Genomic DNA, 19,119 nt, shown 5'->3' with positions numbered 1-19,119 from the left:
CTAGCTTTAGTCGCTTATTTGACCAAGTAGGTCAACAACCTGAGGAGTACGGGGAACAGGACTTGGTGCAGCTAAGGATACACACACCGAAGAGCTCTTATTATGCAATGGTACTGTGGCTACCTCTGGGCCAGGGAAGAGGGTTGATGTGTCACCAGCCCAGGAGGTGTGTCATAACATTTCCAAACAGGTTGACTAAAAATACACACAAGCAACAGAGCTTTGCACAATCTCAAATTCATTGATTGTGGGAGACCAGTCAGGAGTGTATTGGAACAGTTAAATCTAGAGGTAATGAAGGAATGATTGGGTATATTAAAAAAACTCAAAAGAACTGAGGATGCTGGAAATCGGAAATGAAAATAGACATTGCTGGAAAAGCTCAGCAGGTGAGGCAGCATCTGTGGAGTGAAATCAGAGTTAATGTTTCAGGTCCAGTGAATCTTCTTAAGAACTGATGGCAGCCAAGAAAAGGTTGGTATTTATGCAGGAGATGGAGATTTGTGGGGGGAAGGGGGGAGGAGTAAATGATAGGTGGAGATAGAGCCCAAAGAGAGAAAAACATTTGAACAGGTAAAGGACAGCCAAGGAGAATAGCTGCTAATGAGGCCTAGTAGTAGTTGACAAGGTACATAAACCCTAAAATTGTTGAGTGTAGAGACCTCCTTTATCAGCCTTCTGCAGAGATCATTCCCATTGGGACACCCTAGTTCACTCCTCCTTCACTCCCAACATGTCCCCACAGCCACATGGCTCTTTCCCCTGCAACTGTAGAAGGTGTAACTCCTGTCTATTTACTTCCTCTTTTCTCACTATCCAAGGATCCAGACATACCTTTGAGATGAAGCAGCACTTTACCTACACTTCACTCAATCTAGTGTACTGCATTCGCTGCTCACAATGTAGTCTCTTCTACACTGGGGTAACAAAGCGCAGACTGGGTGACTGCTTTGCAGAACATCTATGTTCTGTCTGCCAAAATGGCCCTAATCTTCTGATTTCCTGCCACTTCAACACACCACCACTGTTCCCAGGCCAACATCTCAGTCTCAGGCTTGTTGAAGTGTACCCATGCAGCTCAGCGCAGGGTGGAAGAACAACACCTCGTTTTCTGGTTGTGAACTCTGGACTCAATAACTTTAAGGCTTGAGGCACCTTCTCCCATGTCCTTACCCTAACACCCGCACACCAGGCTTGTTATCACAAGGGCTGCTACCACACACAACCCATTGTCAGTTACTAATAGTTCCCATCAGCATCTATTCATTTCCACCCTGACTGACCTTTACTCCTTTGGCTGTCCAACTGTGTTTCTTTCTCTTTAGGCTCTATTCCCACCTATTGTTTACTTTCCCCCACTCTTTCACTCCAGCTTTAGCATATATGCCAACTGTTTCCTAGCTACCATCAGTTCTGAAGAAGAACCACTGGACCCAAAATGTGAACTCTCATTTCTCTCCATAGATGCTAGCCCATCTGATGAGCTTTTCCAGCAATCTCTGTTTTAGTTTGTGAATAATTGAGTACATTAGCTGCACATGAGCTGAGATCGATAAAGTTGGGAGTTGTTTTGGAGGTGGAAGTAAATATCCCTCAGATTGGTGCAATTACATGGTTAGCTTGGAGCCACAAGACACCAGGTTTGTGAACAGTCCAGTCGAGCCTCAGTTCCCAGAGAAGTATGGGGTCATCAGCTAAGTTACAGAGTTTGGAGCAGAGACTGGAGACAATAGCTTTACTCTTCCTAGTATTTCATTGGAAAATGAAATGCTGCTCCAGTACTCGATGTCAGATTAGCAGACTCATACATTAGCAATAGCAGAGGAATGAAGAGAGGTAATAAACTTTTCTCTTTTAGGAACATTTTGGTTCCATCCCAGTTCCTTTTTAAAGTGATTCATTTTTTGACCTTTCTTCTGTGATGGGACATTTAATATTGTTATAATAATATATGTTTTTGATTGTCTTTTATATGCATGTCATGCGTCAGCTAGTTTCAAACCAAAAGGATGAAAAACAAATTAAATGCCATCCTTTGTTCTTTCTGACTGAGAAGCCTTTCTGTGTTTTGCCTCCTCATTTTCTGAAGCAAGTACCAAACCTCTATTGTGTGTAATCTCCTGAAAATAGGTTTGATTCTGATTAATCTTATATCATGGCACTCCACCACATTTAAATAGCCAAATGCTACAGGTATCTTTTCAATTATGAGTTTGACAAATTGTAAATAGCAGATGGATGCTCCGTGAGAAATGCTGACTTAACAGATTACTTATTATTACATGCAATTCTTACTGTAAATATTCTTTTCCTTTCAGGTTCAGGTTCAGTGGTCGTATTCTGGGCCTCGCTCTGATTCACCAGTACCTGTTAGATGCCTTCTTCACCAGGCCTTTCTATAAAGCACTGCTAAGGCTGTAAGTGCACAACCTTTCCAAACTGCAGACGCAGCTGGCAGATTTTATAAGCAATTACACAGAGATTGCTGCAGAATAAATAACAGAATATACTTCAAAGCAAAATTCTTTGATGACATTGTAGTCATCCTATGAAAATTATAGCTCTTTAATAAACATGTTTTTACAAGAATGACTCTTTATGACTTTTAAAATCATAAAATTTCCATTTCCTGAGGCTAAACAGATGAAAGGTACCACTCCTGTGATCCCTCAGCATGCAGTCTACATTTAACACTGCGAATTCCCAGTCTGCTTTGCTGTTTCATGTTATACATGAAATACCTCAGAACTATCTATGAAGTTCTCCAAGTAGATCATAATGCTGAGATTGTACTGAAGTGTCTTTGCAAATGCCAGCAGCTTAGCCCAACAATGCTATTGTTTTATGCTTTAATGAATGTGGAATATAGATTGTCAATTTATGGCCTACTTCACCACACATCCTCTGGTGGAGTAAGTGCAATGAAATATTTGCTACAAAAGTCCATTTTTCATATATTTATTCATGACGATTGCAAGGATGATAGTTAACATAATTGTACAGGTATGTTTATTGGTTTTAATGTACTTGTAAATTGCAATTAAAGTATTTTGAACATTTGTTCATTTTTATCATATGGCTGAAAAGAAGAGAAATACTTTCAAAGCTTTTTGACTTGCATTTATTCAGGACCTCCAGGATCACAAGAATACCAAATTATAAAAGGAACAACAATTTATGCTGCATAAGAATCAGGGTGTTGAATGGTTGGCAAGTAAACTGATTGGTTGAGGCATTGACATAAAGAATGCACCAGCAAATGGTTTACCCAAAGCTTTTGTTTAAGTTCAAGAAAGGCGATTTACAATTTACACCGAGGACTGGGTTATAGATCAATGTGATCATGACTGCTCAGACATTTCGATGCCTTTTACCCACTCCAAACCCATAATCCTGTACACCTCTGGTAATCAGAAATCTATGGATCTCTATCTTAAACATAGTCAAAGATTAAGCTTCCCTAACTCTCAAATATATGCAACCTCTTTTAAAAAATTGAACCTAATCGGCATCCCCTTATTTTTAATTTGTGAAGCCTGTTACTTGAGTTCCCAAACAGGATTTTACCTGTTACCTGTATCCACCCAGTTCATCCCTGGAAAATTTTGCAAATTTCAAGGAGACCATCTTTCATTCTTCAAAATAAAGAATATGGCCCAGTTTGCCTAACCTCTCTTTATTGGCCAGTCATAACAATCTGAAAATCAGTTCTGGTGAACCTTTAATGCATTCCCCCATGGCAATAATATCTTTTGTGCGAGAAGGAAAGCAAACTCACCTAGCACTCCAGGTTAAGGGGACAAACTGCACATAGTTCACCAGATACAGTTGAATCAAGCTGAAGCAAGACTTCACTACTCCTGTATTTAAACCCTCTTGCAATAAAAAGGTGAATATTCCAATAGCCTTCCTAATAACCTGCAGGTTAGCCTTCAGTGACTTGGGCACAGAAACACCTAGGTCCTCCTGTACACCTACACTTTCCAACCTCTTATCATTTAAGAAATATTTTGCATACCTGTTCCTCCTACCAAAGTGGATAACCTCACATTTTTTCACATTATACTCCATCTATCAGTTTCTAGTCTATTCAGTAAGCTAGTCCAAAAAAAGTGTTTTACATCTTCGCAACACACATTCATGCTTAGCTGTATATCATTTTCAAATTTGGAAATATTACATTTGGTTCCCCACATCTAGACCTTTGATATGCATTGCGGACAACGGGGAGCCAAATACTGATCTTTGCAGTATCCAACTTGTCACAGCCTCCAAAATGAAAATGTCCCATCTATTCCTGCTCTCTGTTTTCTCTGTGTTAGTCAGTCTTCAATCCATACCAGTACATTACTTCCTATCCCATGTGTTTAATGTTTTAACTAGACTCCTTCCAAAATCTTAGTATACAGGTACTCCTTTATCAATGTTGTTAGTAACTTCTTCAAAAAACACCAAATATTTCATCAAATATGTGTTCCCATTCTATAATCCATGCTGCTGACTACGCCCAGTCAGATCATTGTATCATATCTCTTATAATAGATATCAGCATTTCCCTATTACTGATGTAAAAGCTTCCATAGGCATGTAAGAGGAAATATTTGGCCAAAATGAATGTGGACCCGTGAAAGGCAGAGTCAGAAGAGTTTATAATGGGGAATAGAGAAATGGCAGAGAACTAATTTATTATTTCTGTCTGATTTTTATCAAAAAATATACAAGAAATCTCTCAAAACTAGAAATCCAACTGACAAAGGTAACTGAGGAGTTGAAGGAAAGGGAAGTGGACATGCAAGATAATGGAGTTGAAATCACAATCAAATTCAGCCATGATCTACACAATAGTGGAGAAGGCTCCAAAGACTGATTGGCTGACTTTCACTCCAAATCCATTGTTCCTATTAATACAGAAATTTTAATATAGTTAAACACTGAACAAAAATTAAACGCTTGTTATTGGAGCACTGTTGCAAGGATATCAATCATATCCTTGTACTTTAATCTTGTCAGCATTTCAGTACTTAATGTCAGAGAGTGCTGGAAAAACCTTCACCCTTGTTGAATATTGCATGTCAGCTCAATTCTCTTCTCACAATTTTACGCACTCATTTCCAGCTTGGGTTGCTGGGAAGCATTCGGTAGATGTTAACTTCCTTCCTCACAATCTACTGATGATTACGCCAGTTGTAGCACAACTACCAAAGTCTCTGTTGAGACTATGTAACTCAGTGCATCATGAAGATCAGATCGAATTAATTCTTGACCTACATGGGTTAGGTGCCCTCCCCCCACCCACCCACCCCAAGGTTAAGCTTCCTGAGGTATTTAGGAAAGGTAACTATATAATCTTTCTGGAAAAATGTATTTATTAAAAATACAATAATACTGTACTCTTTTCATTTGCTATTATCACTTAAATACTTGGGTTGTTAAACATAATGTTCCAGAAAGGAAAATATTAATCCTTAACCATTATACAGTGAGACTCAAAAGGTTATGAAATATCAGATTTGTGACAACTGAAAGATTCATTCAGTAATTTGTGCAAAGATTAAATCAGTAATGTCCTTCTGACAAACTTCAAGGAATCACAACAAATGGAATTATTGCTTGAAGATTGGAATGTAACTAACATTAGATAAATCATTAAAAAACAGCAAAGGGACAAACTAGAAAACTAGACAATAAGCTGAACATACATTATAGATAAAGTACGTGAAGACATTGTTAATCTAACATAGAGGTTAGGTATGGTATACTAAGAAGGAGCCAGGATTGTTTATAGGATAAATGTTTATAGGATAAGAATAATATTATCCAGTCCATTACTTCTGGGCCAGCTCTTTCCTTGTTTGCAAGAGATTTTGTTTAAATACAGGAGTGCTTTCAGCAAGTGACAGAGTTTGATAATAATGGAAAATCTGAATGTATGCTAAATTTAGATTTTAACAAGTATTTATTGATTTTACTGTACAAGTAGTTAACTTATAACACAAAAAAAAAGATTTGGAAGTGAAAACTAGGGGTTTGGCAATGAAATAAAATGTGGGGAGAAAAAGGAGATTTTCAAACGTTAAGGAAGGGCTTATCAGTTACAAAGATCATGGAAATTATAGAAAGTGAGATAACATTCACTAATGTACAAACAAGGAACAAGAATAAGCTACTCAGACCTTTGAGCCTGTTCCACCATCAATAAGCTCATGGCTGATCTAATTTGAACCTCAACTCTACATTTCAATCCAATAATCTTTCATCCCATTGGTAATCAATAATCTATTGATTTCTGCCTTAAACAAATATAAAACTTCTGCCTTTTGAAGAAGGAAATTCCAAAAACTCACAATCCTCCAATGGCCAAGCATGTTCTTTGTTGTGGGTAGTCTTTCTAGTCAGCCAGTTATCAGAATTTGCAAATATAATGTAGCTGTCTGTATAACTGGAGGACTGGCTCCCTATGGTTCAGTATGTATCTGTGTTAAATAAAGCAGTCTAAGCCTGGGACTTACAGCTAAGGGGTTGGAACATAAGTCTCAGTAAGTGATAATGAATTCACAAATCATTGGTAAGTTCAACCTCTGGTATTGTTGATATTTCCAGGCAATGTACAGCAAAATAGTGGAAACTTAGCAGTTGTGGAAACTGATGCCTAACTTAAAATACTAGCACTCTGAGGAGAGGCTGAGAAGCCAAGAAGATATTATGTTGAAGAGAAAGATTAGGAAATAAATAAGTATCCAAAATACAAAAAGGAAGAAATTCACTGTATTGTGACACTCTTGTTTGAAATTGCTACTTACTCTATAAACAATGGACGCTGGCTCAAACTTCAAAGAAGGAAAGTAGTTTAGACTTTAGACTGTAATATTTTATATATGGGATGATGACTATGTGGACTAGGCCTCCAAGAAATGCAATGGAGACATGATAATGTGGAAGATTTTAAGAGATTTGGATAGATATTTGAGGAGATACACAATTGAAAGAATTATTAGTTGCCTTCAAGAACCAAGCAACTGAACTGATACTCTTTCTGGTTCTGTGCTTTCCAATGAATCTTAAACAAATTTACAAATAGTGAAATTCAATCATAAATTGTTCAGTTAATTAACAACCTGCTAATTTAAATTATCTGCTATTTCCTTTCAGACCATGTGACTTGAGTGATCTGGAATATCTGGATGAAGAGTTCCACCAGAGTCTACAATGGATGAAGGACAATGATATCACTGATATTCTTGACCTCACCTTTACAGTTAATGAGGAGGTGTTTGGGCAGGTTTGTGTGGTTTGTGCCTACAACAACAACAGGCTAAACTGGCAAAGCACAAAGAATAACATTGAAGAAATAAAAATGTGACAATAATTGCTGGTCTAAGCCCACCACAATCTTTACCCTCCACATCACCCCCTCAGTACTGCCTTGCCTTTCTCTGCACCCATGATCTAATAGCAGACCAACTCAAAGTTGGAGATAGCCTGAATCGATGCAACTCTGACTGATGACTTGTAGCAGAATCCCTGTGCAACTCACTGTGCACTACAAATAAAGCTGGAAGCTTATTGAAATTGAGCCTTGACTAACATTTTTAGGCACACATTTGGGTTTTATTCATGGGACAAGGGTGATGCTGGCCAGACCAGCATTTATTGCCCATCCCTAATTGCCCAGATGGCGGTTAAGAGTTAACCACGTTGGAATCAATGTAGGCCAGACCAGATAGCGATGGCCACAGACAGCAAAAAAGTAATTCTAAAGAATATTCCACTCATGTCAATCAATCTGATCTAAAGCTGCAGTTGATCAGCATGATTCTTGCAATTGCATGTGCTCAGAGACATTCTTCAAATTCTGGACAGGTTTGCAAGCTCATGAGGAAACTTAGTCAATATCCTCCATAAGACCTGTGCTATATTTTATGTTTATTTTGACATAGTTTGTGAATCAATATAAGCTATAATCACTGTTGAAAAGCTTCTCCAAAAGCAGCTTCTTAAACATGGTGAGTCGAAGAAAATGTTAATGTTGGTTGGGTTGTCAACTCCAAAGAATATTTGGAGTGTCTCTTTTAGTAACTAATAGCCTCTTCTGCATTAAGTATTCCATCTACCTATGAGGGACTATAAGGTTTCAACAAACTCCATTATTTAGATGATAGTACATGCCACATTTAGTAAATATATCTTTCTTTTGTACAGCCTATTCGTCATCTCAGACTCTTGAACATGAGCACTGGTGTCAGTGATGCATCATCATACACATCACTGTCTTCTTCCATTACATGGGAGGGTAAATGTGATTGGGTGCAGGGTAGGAGAGGGAGGCCTTAAACTGATGATAAACAAAAGTGCTTCAGAAATTCAGCTCTAATCCACAGCCTTTACAGTTTTGTTGAGATGTGAAGCAAGAGGTGGGCACTCAACCTGTTCTCAGGAGACAAGTAATCCGCATCTTAAATATATTAACGAGGTTGGGATCCTTAAATGTATCCTGCTGTTGCCTATCAGGGCTTCCTGCAGCTAGCTGGATGGCTGGTATATGATGCAAAGTGATGCCAATGGCATGGGTTCGTTTTCGACATCATGTGAGGTTACCATGAAGGACTCTCCTTCTCAACCTCAGCCTTCAGCAGAGGTGTATGACACATAGTTAAAACCAGTTGTCTCTTTCTCTGTCACGAATGAGAACAGCCATGTGGTCAGGTAGGACCATGGTAATTTTACCTGGGCCTCAGGAAACTCAGCAACTGTAGTGGGGTGAGGAAGAGCTTAGCAAGAAGACAAAAATCTCCATATCAAATCTGTGGACCAGAAGGAGCAACAATGCTTTCCACAGACACCCATGAAACATTTGTGCCACATAATCATCAATTAATTACTATCTCTAAAAAGGCAGGATCTAACCATCGCTGTTGAGGTTCAATAGCATTATCATCACAAAATCCCCCACTATCAACATCCTAGGGTTACCATTGACTATATAAATATTGTGGCTACAAGACCATTTGAGACTATGAAATCTGCAGTGAGTGATTCACCTCCTGACTCTCCAAAGCCTGTCCATCATCTGCAAGTCACAAGTCAGGAGTGTGATGGATTATTCTCCACTGACTGCAGATGCAACAATTCTCAAGAAGCATACACAATGCAGAACAAAACATCTTGCTTGAGTGGCAACCTGTACAAGATCGTCAACATGCACTCCTTCCACCACTGACACACAATGGAAATGGTGTATACCACCTACAAGATGCATGACAGTGACTCACCAATCCTCCTTCAATAGCATGTTCCAAACTCACAAAGTGCACCACTTAGAAGGACAAGGGCATCAGGTACATGGTACACCAGCATCGTCAAGTCCCCTCCAAGCAACTTTTACCATGCTGACTCGGTTCCTTCAGTGACATTGGGTCAAATGCCTGGAACTCCCTCCCTAATGGCATTGTGAGTGGCTCTATACCAATGGCTACCATGGTTTGAGGAGACAGCTCACTAAGACCTTCTCATGGGGATTTAGAGATGGGTAATAAATGCCAGGGACACCCACATTCCATGAACTTCATGATATTCAATCACAACGGAAATAATTCGGAACTTGCTCTTTTTTTAATGATTTTCTTTTTTCTAGCCATCGTGACAGAAAGATAAATGGGAGAGTTTCTGACCTGGAGTACCTTCATTTGTGTCTTTTGTCTTTGCTTAATTTACGTAGTCTCCTTTTTCATTCATTTCACACATGCTCTTTCTGTCTCACTGTTACAAGTAGCATGATCCTGCAGTTCAGTATTACAGTTCAATCTGTGTCAGCAAGGAGAAACAGTTGATGCGTGATCCAATGTCATGACTATCTGACTCAAGTTTTGCAACAGTACTTAATACCACTACTTAATACATTGACAAACCCTTCAAAAACTCATTCCGTGGTGTAGCTCTGCCTTCCACTGATTCCCTTCTGGTGACTTAATGAAGCTGTCATTCCCAACTACTGCAATACATCATGGGAATAGGCTTTTGCCATGCCAACGGTTGAAGACAAGACAACCAATTCCCTGAGGAACCATTGCAATAAGAAACCACTAAACACAGAGAAACCCTTAATGATTCAGAATTGTTTTTTCTTTAAATTCTGTTATAAATTCAAACAATTCTAATGTTTTTCCTCACTTTTCTTAGCAAATAATAACTTTGCTTCTCATAGGTCACAGAACGAGAACTCAAGACAGGTGGAGCCAACATTCAAGTATCGGAGAAAAACAAAAAGGAATATATTGAGCGTATGGTGAAGTGGAGAGTGGAAAGAGGTGTTGTTCAGCAGACTGAAGCCTTGGTTCGAGGTTTCTATGAGGTAGGTGGAAGTACCTGGGCTGGCTGTAGTTAGACTGAACTCAGTTTTCTAGTTTTCTTCCAATTATATAAATGAAGACATTTCACACCCCTAATCTGTTCTATGAACAAGCAAATTGCAGGACCTGAATCTCTATTTCTACCTGACTCCACCCTACATTTGTCACCAACTTCACATAACACCATCAGCCCCTCCTCCTCCATCCACCACCATCCCACAGCCAGAACTCTCTCATTCAACCATGATTTCTCTCTCTCTCTCTCTTTCTGTCTCTCTCTCTCTCACTCACTCAGATACACACAGACACACACACACACACCTTTCTACCCTCAGCACAAACTGAAGGCTGTGACTGGTTGGTTATCCAATACCTGCAGCCCTGTCACTCAGTCTATGCTACTGAAAGTAAGGAAACATGATTTGTAAAACCACATCAAACTGATAACTTCAATATTGAACAAAACATTTTTAAATACCATGATTCCCATTCAGAACTCTGAAATTGATTACACAGGCATCTAATGAACATCATGACTAATGGAAGTTATGAAACACAAGTAAGTTTCTGATATGATGCATCAGTCTTATAAATACACTTTATTGCTTTGTTTGGCATGATGCTACAAGTGTAATGTGAAAATAGGATTTTTTTTTAAAATGTTGCACTTGAACAAGTCTGGGAGTTGGCTGGTATAATTGGCTACTTTTATAAGCAGTTCTTTTCTATATTTAGTCATTGAACAAAAGGGGATAGAGAGGAAATTTTGATAGCGGTGTACATGATTATGACAGACTTAGACAGAGCAGATAAAGAAAAGCTATTCCTATTAGTCTAAGGTGCAAGAATAGGGGCATAGATTGAAAGTTTTGGACAAGCAATGTTTGGGAGTGGAGAGGCGGTTGTATGAGCAAGAGGTTTACTACCCAGCAAGAGGTAATCATCTGGAACACACTGCTTATGAGGGTGTTGAATGCAGAGAAAAATCAATGAGTTCAAGAAAATATTAGATCAGCAATTGAGGGAAATTAACTTGCAGGAACAATGGGGACTGAACCAGAGATTGAAACTGACTGGATTGCTGTGCAGCATAGTAGTCCTCCCTCTGTGTTGAAAAATCTCTGGTGTTGAACTAAAAATTGTGTGTTATCAAAAACATGCACCCTGTCAAAATTTCTGAATGCCTTTAGAAAGTTTCAGTATGCACTCAAGCCATTGCCAAAGCTGAAGGGCCAGAAATGATAGTCAGAAATTAAAATAATGGACTGCTGTTCCTGCATGTCCCCACTTAAATTGCCAGCAAGCAGAAGGTGTTTTTTGTATGGGATTCCCCTTTTTTGCAGTCAGGACCCCACTGACAAAAGCAAGTCCTGAACCTGCACCACACTGACTGCAGTCACCTGCAGTAACTTTAGCTTGTAGTGACTAACTATTCAGCAGAAGCACCACTCACCATGCATTTCAGAGAGGTGGGTGGGCACTGAAAGATGGAGAAGGAATAGAAGAAACTGCAGCCTGCTCTTGCAGCTGAGGGAGAGACAGGAAATCTCCATCTCAAGGTGCACTTCTAATAGATTTGAAATTTAAAAACTGGCCACTGGGGAAAGCCCTTCACAGGTTGCCTGTGGCTGCAGGTCTCGACGGCATACTGGAGGCAATTGTCTTGTTCCCACTGCCGCTGGGACCCACAGGCCAAGCCAAAGCTTTCCAGTCTGCCTTTAAACATTTACCTTAACTGGACTTGTAATCTTATCAAAAAACTGCCTATTACGTGTGAGCAGGTAGTTGTTCCATGTCTGATCCAAGCTGCTTGATTATAGTTCAGAGACAGAATGGTCCTGCCAAACTGGCAAGATGGCCAGTAGTATCAAACTACCCACCCTACCAAACTACCCACCCTATCAAACTACCCACCCTTTCAAACTATCCACCCACCAGCCTCAGTTCCTGCACCCATTGACACTAAAACTCTTCCCATGGAGGTTGGGCGGGTGGGGTGGGGAATGTCACCAATTATTCCTGTAAGGGACCACATGTCTCTATCAAATGGAATCCAACTTCTTTCTCCTGGATACCCCAGTCAGCATCACAACCTACGTCAATTGTCAACTCAAAACAGAAGGTGGGCTGCAAGAGTATTTCGCAGAATCATAGTCCAAGTTCAAACTATCAACTAGCTTATTTATATAAAATGTACGAATGAAGAGTATATTGATTCCAATTTATCTGCACACTTCAAATATGTAAAACAATAAAGAGCGAACTCATTAGCTTTGGAATAAGGGCTCAGTGTTCCGAGTTAAAATTTGGAAGGTGGTCCATGAAATAACTCCACAGAGGCTGGTATCCCATCACCAAGTACCCTTTATTTACATGTGCACAGTAGTTGACACTGGTCTGGCTTCCTCAGAGCCAGCTCTCAGAGTGAGCAGAACCTCTGCCATTTTATTTATATCTGTCAGCTGGGGCTCCCTGGTTGAACCAGATTACCAGCTCTCAATCAGGGGACTCATATTTTATAAAATCCAAACTGGCTGACCTTGTTACAATCACTACAGTTCAAATTCTCAAATCTGGGATAGTTCATGTTGTTGTTACAGGAATACAGATCACAATCTGTGTCTGAGAGTGAAAATGTAGGCAATCTGGGATTGGCCTCTTTATTGTCACAGAGATAAGTCTAGTTCCCCTGAGCTTTCAACCACATGTGAGGTACATGCGTACTCTCTGAGGCACATTACACTTGATGTAGTTAAACTCATCTCTCCGTTGAATTAATAAAAATAGAATTATACCATATCATTGCTTGTTTATTTCCTGTTGTACTTTTTCACAAGAGTTGTCACAATTTATATTTGCAATTTAGGAAAGCAAATCTTAATAGGACTTAGACACTTAATGGTAAGATCCTAGGGAGCGTTGCTGAACAAAGACGCCTTGGAGTGCAGATTCATAGCTCCTTGAAAGTGGAGTCACAGGTAGATAGGATAGTGAAGAAGGTGTTTGGTATGCTTTCTTTTATTGGTCAGAGTATTGAGTACAGGAGTTGGGAGGTCATGTTGCGGCTATACAGGACATTGGTTAGGCCACTGTTGGAATATTGCATGCAGTTCTGGTCTCTTTCCTATCGGAAAGATGTTGTGAAACTTGAAAGGGTTCAGAAAAGATTTACAAGGATGTTGCCACGGTTGGAGGACTTGAGCTATAGGGAGGGCTGAATAGGCTGAGGCTGAGGGGTGATCTTATAGTGGTTTATAAAATCATGAGGGGCGTAGATAGGATAAATAGACAAAGACTCTTCCCTGGGGTCGGGGAGTCCAGAATTAGAGGGCATGCTTTTAGGGTGAGAGGGGAAAGGTATAGAAGAGACCTAAGGGGCAACTTTTTCATGCAGAGGGTGGTACGTGTATGGAATGAGCTGCCAGGGGAAGTGGTGGAGGCTGATACAATTGCAACATTTAAGAGGCATTTGGATGGGTATATGAATAGGAAGGGTTTGGAGGGATATGGGCCGGGTGCTGGCAGGTGGGACTAGATTGGGTTGGGATTTCTGGTCGGAATGGATGAGTTGGACCGAAGGGTCTGTTTCCGTGCTGTACATCTCTATGACTCTATGCTGGTTTCGTATCATCAGCAAAACTCAATATTGTTCTCTCAACTAATTCTTGTTCTTTTATGCTTTTTCCGTGCTGTACATCTCTATGAGTCTATGACTCTAAGTGAGTACAGTGTCAACAAATATTCATATGGAACATCATTCGCCATATATTACTAATCAAAGAAACAATTCTTTAGTTTGTGACTTTCAATTAATTCATTCTTGCAAGACTCTACTTAGTCCTTTGCCTCTTCAGATTTGACAAAGGCTGTAATTCAAATAGAACTCTTCAGAGGCCCTTTAATAGTTTGTCAACGTGCTGTCCCTTCTGTTATTCCACTTCCATGCATTTCTTTTCAATTTCTGCTGTCGTCTGTTCCTTGGATCCATCTAAATTCATACTGAAATCTATGCCTATAAGCTTTTTCATAAATTCTCTGCCTGAGGGTAAGCCCTTGATGATTATTTGCCTAACCAGAGTGCAATGCCATGATTTCTACTACAGCTAGGGTGCGGAAGCAGATCCGAGGTCTATCTTAGATAAAATAGGGACTAAACCCTGTGTTACTGGTATCAATCTGATCCACACATTAGTTACCTAGACAACTGAATGAACCAGTTCCACCAATGAGCTGATCTGGGAGAATGGATTAGTCAATATCTGAGTCCATCAGAAACTCTTCAAAAGTCATTCTAATAGAAGCTATGTCAAAAGAAGGACACTTTGATTTAGTCATTTAGCCAATTTAGATTATAAGTTTTTTTGTTTACTAACAACAATGTATTTGAATCAAAAATTCAAAATTAGTCATTCTCCAATTCTTCATGCATATAGTTATTTTATTCCATTATTCAGTCACATAGAATCGAGGCTGTGTGGAATATTCTTGCAGCTGTTCATGCAAGAGGCATCAATATTTTGCTAGAATCCAGTGGAAAATCTGTTTACATCTCTCTACGGTGGTTTCCATTATCACACTTCTTTCTGATACATATTAATAATTCATGCCTTGGTAAACAGGGCGTAACAAAGCATCCAGAACATACAAAACTTGGAAACGTAGTAAACAATGAGCAGGACAAGAAAAGATTTTAAGAAGTTATAGGCTGGCAAAGTGGGCAAACATAAGGAGGCTGGATTTTCAGTGTGAGATCATGAATTTGATATCCAGATCTTTTCCAGGTCCTAAGCCTGCAGTATCTCTATACTGCTGCACTGATGATTTTCCATTTGCAAAGCCCTTAATTGGGCCAGAGGTGAGCCCAACGTCTAATGGGTGAAACTGGTGCTGCCTGGAGGATAGAATTGGTCCTTGAGTGCAATGATCCAAAGAAGACGTCAGAAATGTGTGGACTTGACCTGATCTTTCAGATTGGAACAGGCAGGAGACCAGAGGGCCAACAACCTCACAAATGGCCAGATGGATAATCACAATTACAACGCTTATTTATATAGCACCTTTTAATGTAATGACATTCCATAGGCAAATTATAAACCAAAGTAAAGAGATAGAGAGATAGTAGTTAAATGACCAAAAGTTTAGTCAAAGAGATCACTTTAAGTGTTCTAATACAGGAAATGAGGTTGAGGTGGAGAGGAAATACATGATCGTAGGGTCTGGGCAGATGAAAATATGGTCAATTGTGGAACAACTATGATTGGGATTGCACAAGTGGCCAGAATTCAAGGATAGAAATGTCTTGGAGGGTTGTGAAATTGGAAGAGGTCACAGAGGTAGGGAGAGGTATGACCAAGCAGCAATTTAGTCTAAAGGACAGAATCTTCCATTCCTGCAAATTGCAGGCCGAGAGGTGGAATGTGACCTCTCAGAATGCAACACTGTCTGCCCAAATTAAGTTCTGGGAAGGAAGACCCAAGCTTGAACTTGCCGTCCCACCACTAATTAATGGTCCATTAATGACAAAGTGATTGGGAAAAAAATTGGAGCCAACATGAGGGAAATGTTTTTACACAGTGAGTTTCTAATGATCTGGAATTATCTATCCTGAAAACGTGATCGAAGCAAATCCAATAGTATCGTTCAAAAGATAATGGGATACACAGTTGAAAAGAAAACAGTGGCTCAACTATGACAACAGAGTAGAATAAACAGCTAACTTGATAGCTCTTTCAAAGAGGCAACACATGATGGACTATAATGTCTCCTAATCTGTATGTTTCCATAATGCTATGATTTTCAGTAAGCTTATGGCAGTGTGCCAGGAATGGTTCTGGGACGATTTCTAATCTTCATCAAAGATAATAATGAACAAACTGAATTTCTGATGCTATGCTCTTATTATCTAATGGTCCGCATATTACCAGGTTTAGCAAATGTATTCAAACCTTTTGGGAAGGAAGAAGAATTGTTCCGTATAAGGAATTCCTGGCTACAAAATGAGGGAGTGGCAAGCAGTGTTAAGATGACATTCCTTCCCCCTCCCATCCTTTACTCCCTCCTAGGGATAAAAATGAATCAATGCTGCTTTGTTCTCAAGAGACCTGATGCAAGGACCAAACTGAGAAATCAGAGGTAGAAATTTAATATAGTGATTAGGAGTTTTTTTCATGGAAAAGATTATCAAGGCATGGCATGACTTACCAAAGCCAACAATAGAAGCAGAATTTATAATCAGTTTTAAAAGTGAATTGAGGAAATTTTTTTTTTAAAATCTTGATATATTACAAGGTAAATGCAATAGTTCTCTCAAATAATCAGCAAAAGCATTGGACCAGATGGTCTCATTCTTTAATCCTCTGAATTAAATCTCAAGTATTCTGATATTACATCACATTCAATTAACTCTAGCCTATACGTAATGTTTTGTAATTGTTCTTCGAACGAGGGGGCAAAATTATTCTCCACAGATTAACCTGTCTGCTATAATCTCCATATATGTTAAAGACTTTCAGTAAGTTAACAGTAAATTTTGTGCTACAGGTGGTGGATTCACGACTTGTATCTGTATTTGATGCCCGAGAGTTGGAATTGGTCATTGCAGGAACAGCAGAGATTGACCAAAATGACTGGCGCAATAATACAGAATACCGGAGTGGTGAGTATACCTTTACTTCTCAGTCCTCAATAGGTGACAGTTAACATTATTTTTTCTGGTCAATACATTTGACACAGTGGATAACTAATTCCAGCTGGACTTGTGCAATACATGATACTGTGCAATCCAAACTTAACTAAATGCAGGATATAAACTTATACGGATGATTCCTTCTTCCAAGGAAGCTGCGATCCAAAGAATGGCAATAATTTTACGGACAACCTAATGCTATTTTCACGAAAAAGTTACAGGAGCATTTCTTCTGTTTCCTGTTTGGAGAAAAATTGTAATCATGTGATTCGTACAGGAAAAAGTAATCCACGAGTGGCTAACGAAAGGGCTAATAGATTAAAAAAAATGATGTTTTCAACATTGCCAAGAAAAGTAGTAAACCTGAGCATGGAAGGATTTTAGGAACCAGCAAAGAATGGTCAAAAATAAATAAAGGGGTAAATAGACTGTAAGGGAAATTAGCAAGAAATATTAGAATAGATTGAAAAGGATGTGTAGAAAAGCTTGAAAGAACAAGTACAGTGGCACAGTGGTTAACACTGCTGCCTCACAGCGCCAGAGACCCAGGTTCAATTCTGTCTGTGTGGAGTTTGCACATTCCCCCCGTGTCTGCGTGGGTTTCTGCCAGGTGTTCTGGTTTCCTCCCACAGTTCAAAAAATGCGCAGGTGAATTGGCCATACTAAATTGCCTGTAGTGTTAGGTGAAGGGGTAAATGTAGGGTTGCTCTTCGGAGGGTCAGTTTGGACTTATTGGGCCAAAGGGCCTGTTTCCACACTGTAAGTAATCTAAGAAAAGGAAGACAATAGTGAAATTAAATGTAAGTCTCTTGGAGGCTATGGCAGGAGAAATTACAATTGGAATTAAGAAATTAGTAAGGATGGCAAATGTTTGAGCTGGATCTTTAAATGGGTCAGGGTATGGGTAGAAGATGGTAAGTATGCAACATGGCACTATTGTTTTTTAATGCTGGTTCATCACTACATACTGCAATGTGAGCAACCTCAGGTCAGGGCAAGCACCAATATGTTGTGTATCTCTCCCCATTATGGACCTATGCTGGGTCCCAAACGCTACTGCTGCTGACCTTTTACTCGATGGCTGTCCTCCAGAAAATAGGCATCTGTGGCCTTTAAGACAGAAACACAAATTTACTTGTGTTTATCCCTTGGCTGGTGGATCTGCCAATCACACATTTGCCTTCCAGAAAGGACGCCCATATACCATCCCAAGATTGAATGATGAGCCTATCCTCGAGGCTTTGTTTGGCTGAAGGTTTGAAAATCTTCACGTGCATTCTTAAAGCAGGATTGGAACACAGAAGTAGTCCCTATTTCCAATTCCTGAAAAATCCAGATCTTTGTATCTGCGTTCATAATAACAGACACAATAAGTATTCCACAAAAAAATGGAGAATAAAGATACTTGTGAGATTAGTGAGAGCAATTTAACATCAATAACGCAACAAAGGAAACATATTGGAGAAATTAACAGGCTAAAAATTGACTAATCCCCAATATCTGATGGCCGATATTCTAGGGTTGCGATTGTGGTAGAGATAATGCCCTAAAACATCACTTTGTGGACAGAAGCAGGAAATTATGACTGCTTCCAGGAAGGTACAGTCACTGATCTGTATTTTTATTGGAGATTCCTGCTAATTGGTAAGGATATTGTTTCCCTACCTAATTAAAAACAAAAGTGGGTTCTCAAAGTCTTCATAGACTTTGCTGCTTGAGAGGAGCAGATACAGTAAAGGGTAAGTAACTGAGAGAACGCTCTAATATGACGGCATATTCTTATTAGAGACAAAAATTGCAGATGTTGGAATCCAAAATAGATAAGCAGGAGGCTGGAGGAATGCAGCAAGCCAGGCAGCATCAGGAGGTGGAGAAGTCGACATTTCGGGTGTAACCCTTCTTCAGGACTGGGGGGTGGGTGTAAGGGGAGCTGCAGATAAAGGGGGTGGTGGGAGCTGGGGGATGAAGTGGGGATAGATGAAGGCAGGCAGAGGGTATGACCTGCTTGGTCAATGGGAGGAATGAATCCAGCAGGTGGCAGGAAGGAGTGGAAGAGATGGGGAAGGGCTGGGAAGGGAGTCGGGGGAT

General features: G+C 39.7%; 1 protein-coding gene across 8 annotated transcripts in view; it reads left to right on the top strand.

Annotated features, from left to right (window-relative positions):
• The window catches only part of LOC140480604 (E3 ubiquitin-protein ligase HECW1-like), a 467,461-nt gene that overhangs the window by 418,723 nt on the left and 29,619 nt on the right, over positions 1–19,119 (top strand). For all 8 annotated transcript variants that reach the window (XM_072575690.1, XM_072575692.1, XM_072575685.1 and 5 more), the window contains 4 exons: positions 2,319–2,417; positions 7,150–7,279; positions 10,202–10,348; positions 16,887–17,001. In XM_072575690.1, the coding sequence (XP_072431791.1) occupies positions 2,319–2,417; positions 7,150–7,279; positions 10,202–10,348; positions 16,887–17,001 (491 nt within the window). The remainder of the gene's footprint in view (positions 1–2,318; positions 2,418–7,149; positions 7,280–10,201; positions 10,349–16,886; positions 17,002–19,119) is intronic.

This window comes from Chiloscyllium punctatum, chromosome 8 (genome assembly GCF_047496795.1).
Source record: "Chiloscyllium punctatum isolate Juve2018m chromosome 8, sChiPun1.3, whole genome shotgun sequence".
NCBI classification, from domain to species: Eukaryota; Metazoa; Chordata; class Chondrichthyes; order Orectolobiformes; family Hemiscylliidae; genus Chiloscyllium; species Chiloscyllium punctatum.
The sequence above is the reverse complement of the archived record's forward strand: the minus strand, read 5'-3'. Positions and strand labels throughout refer to the sequence as shown.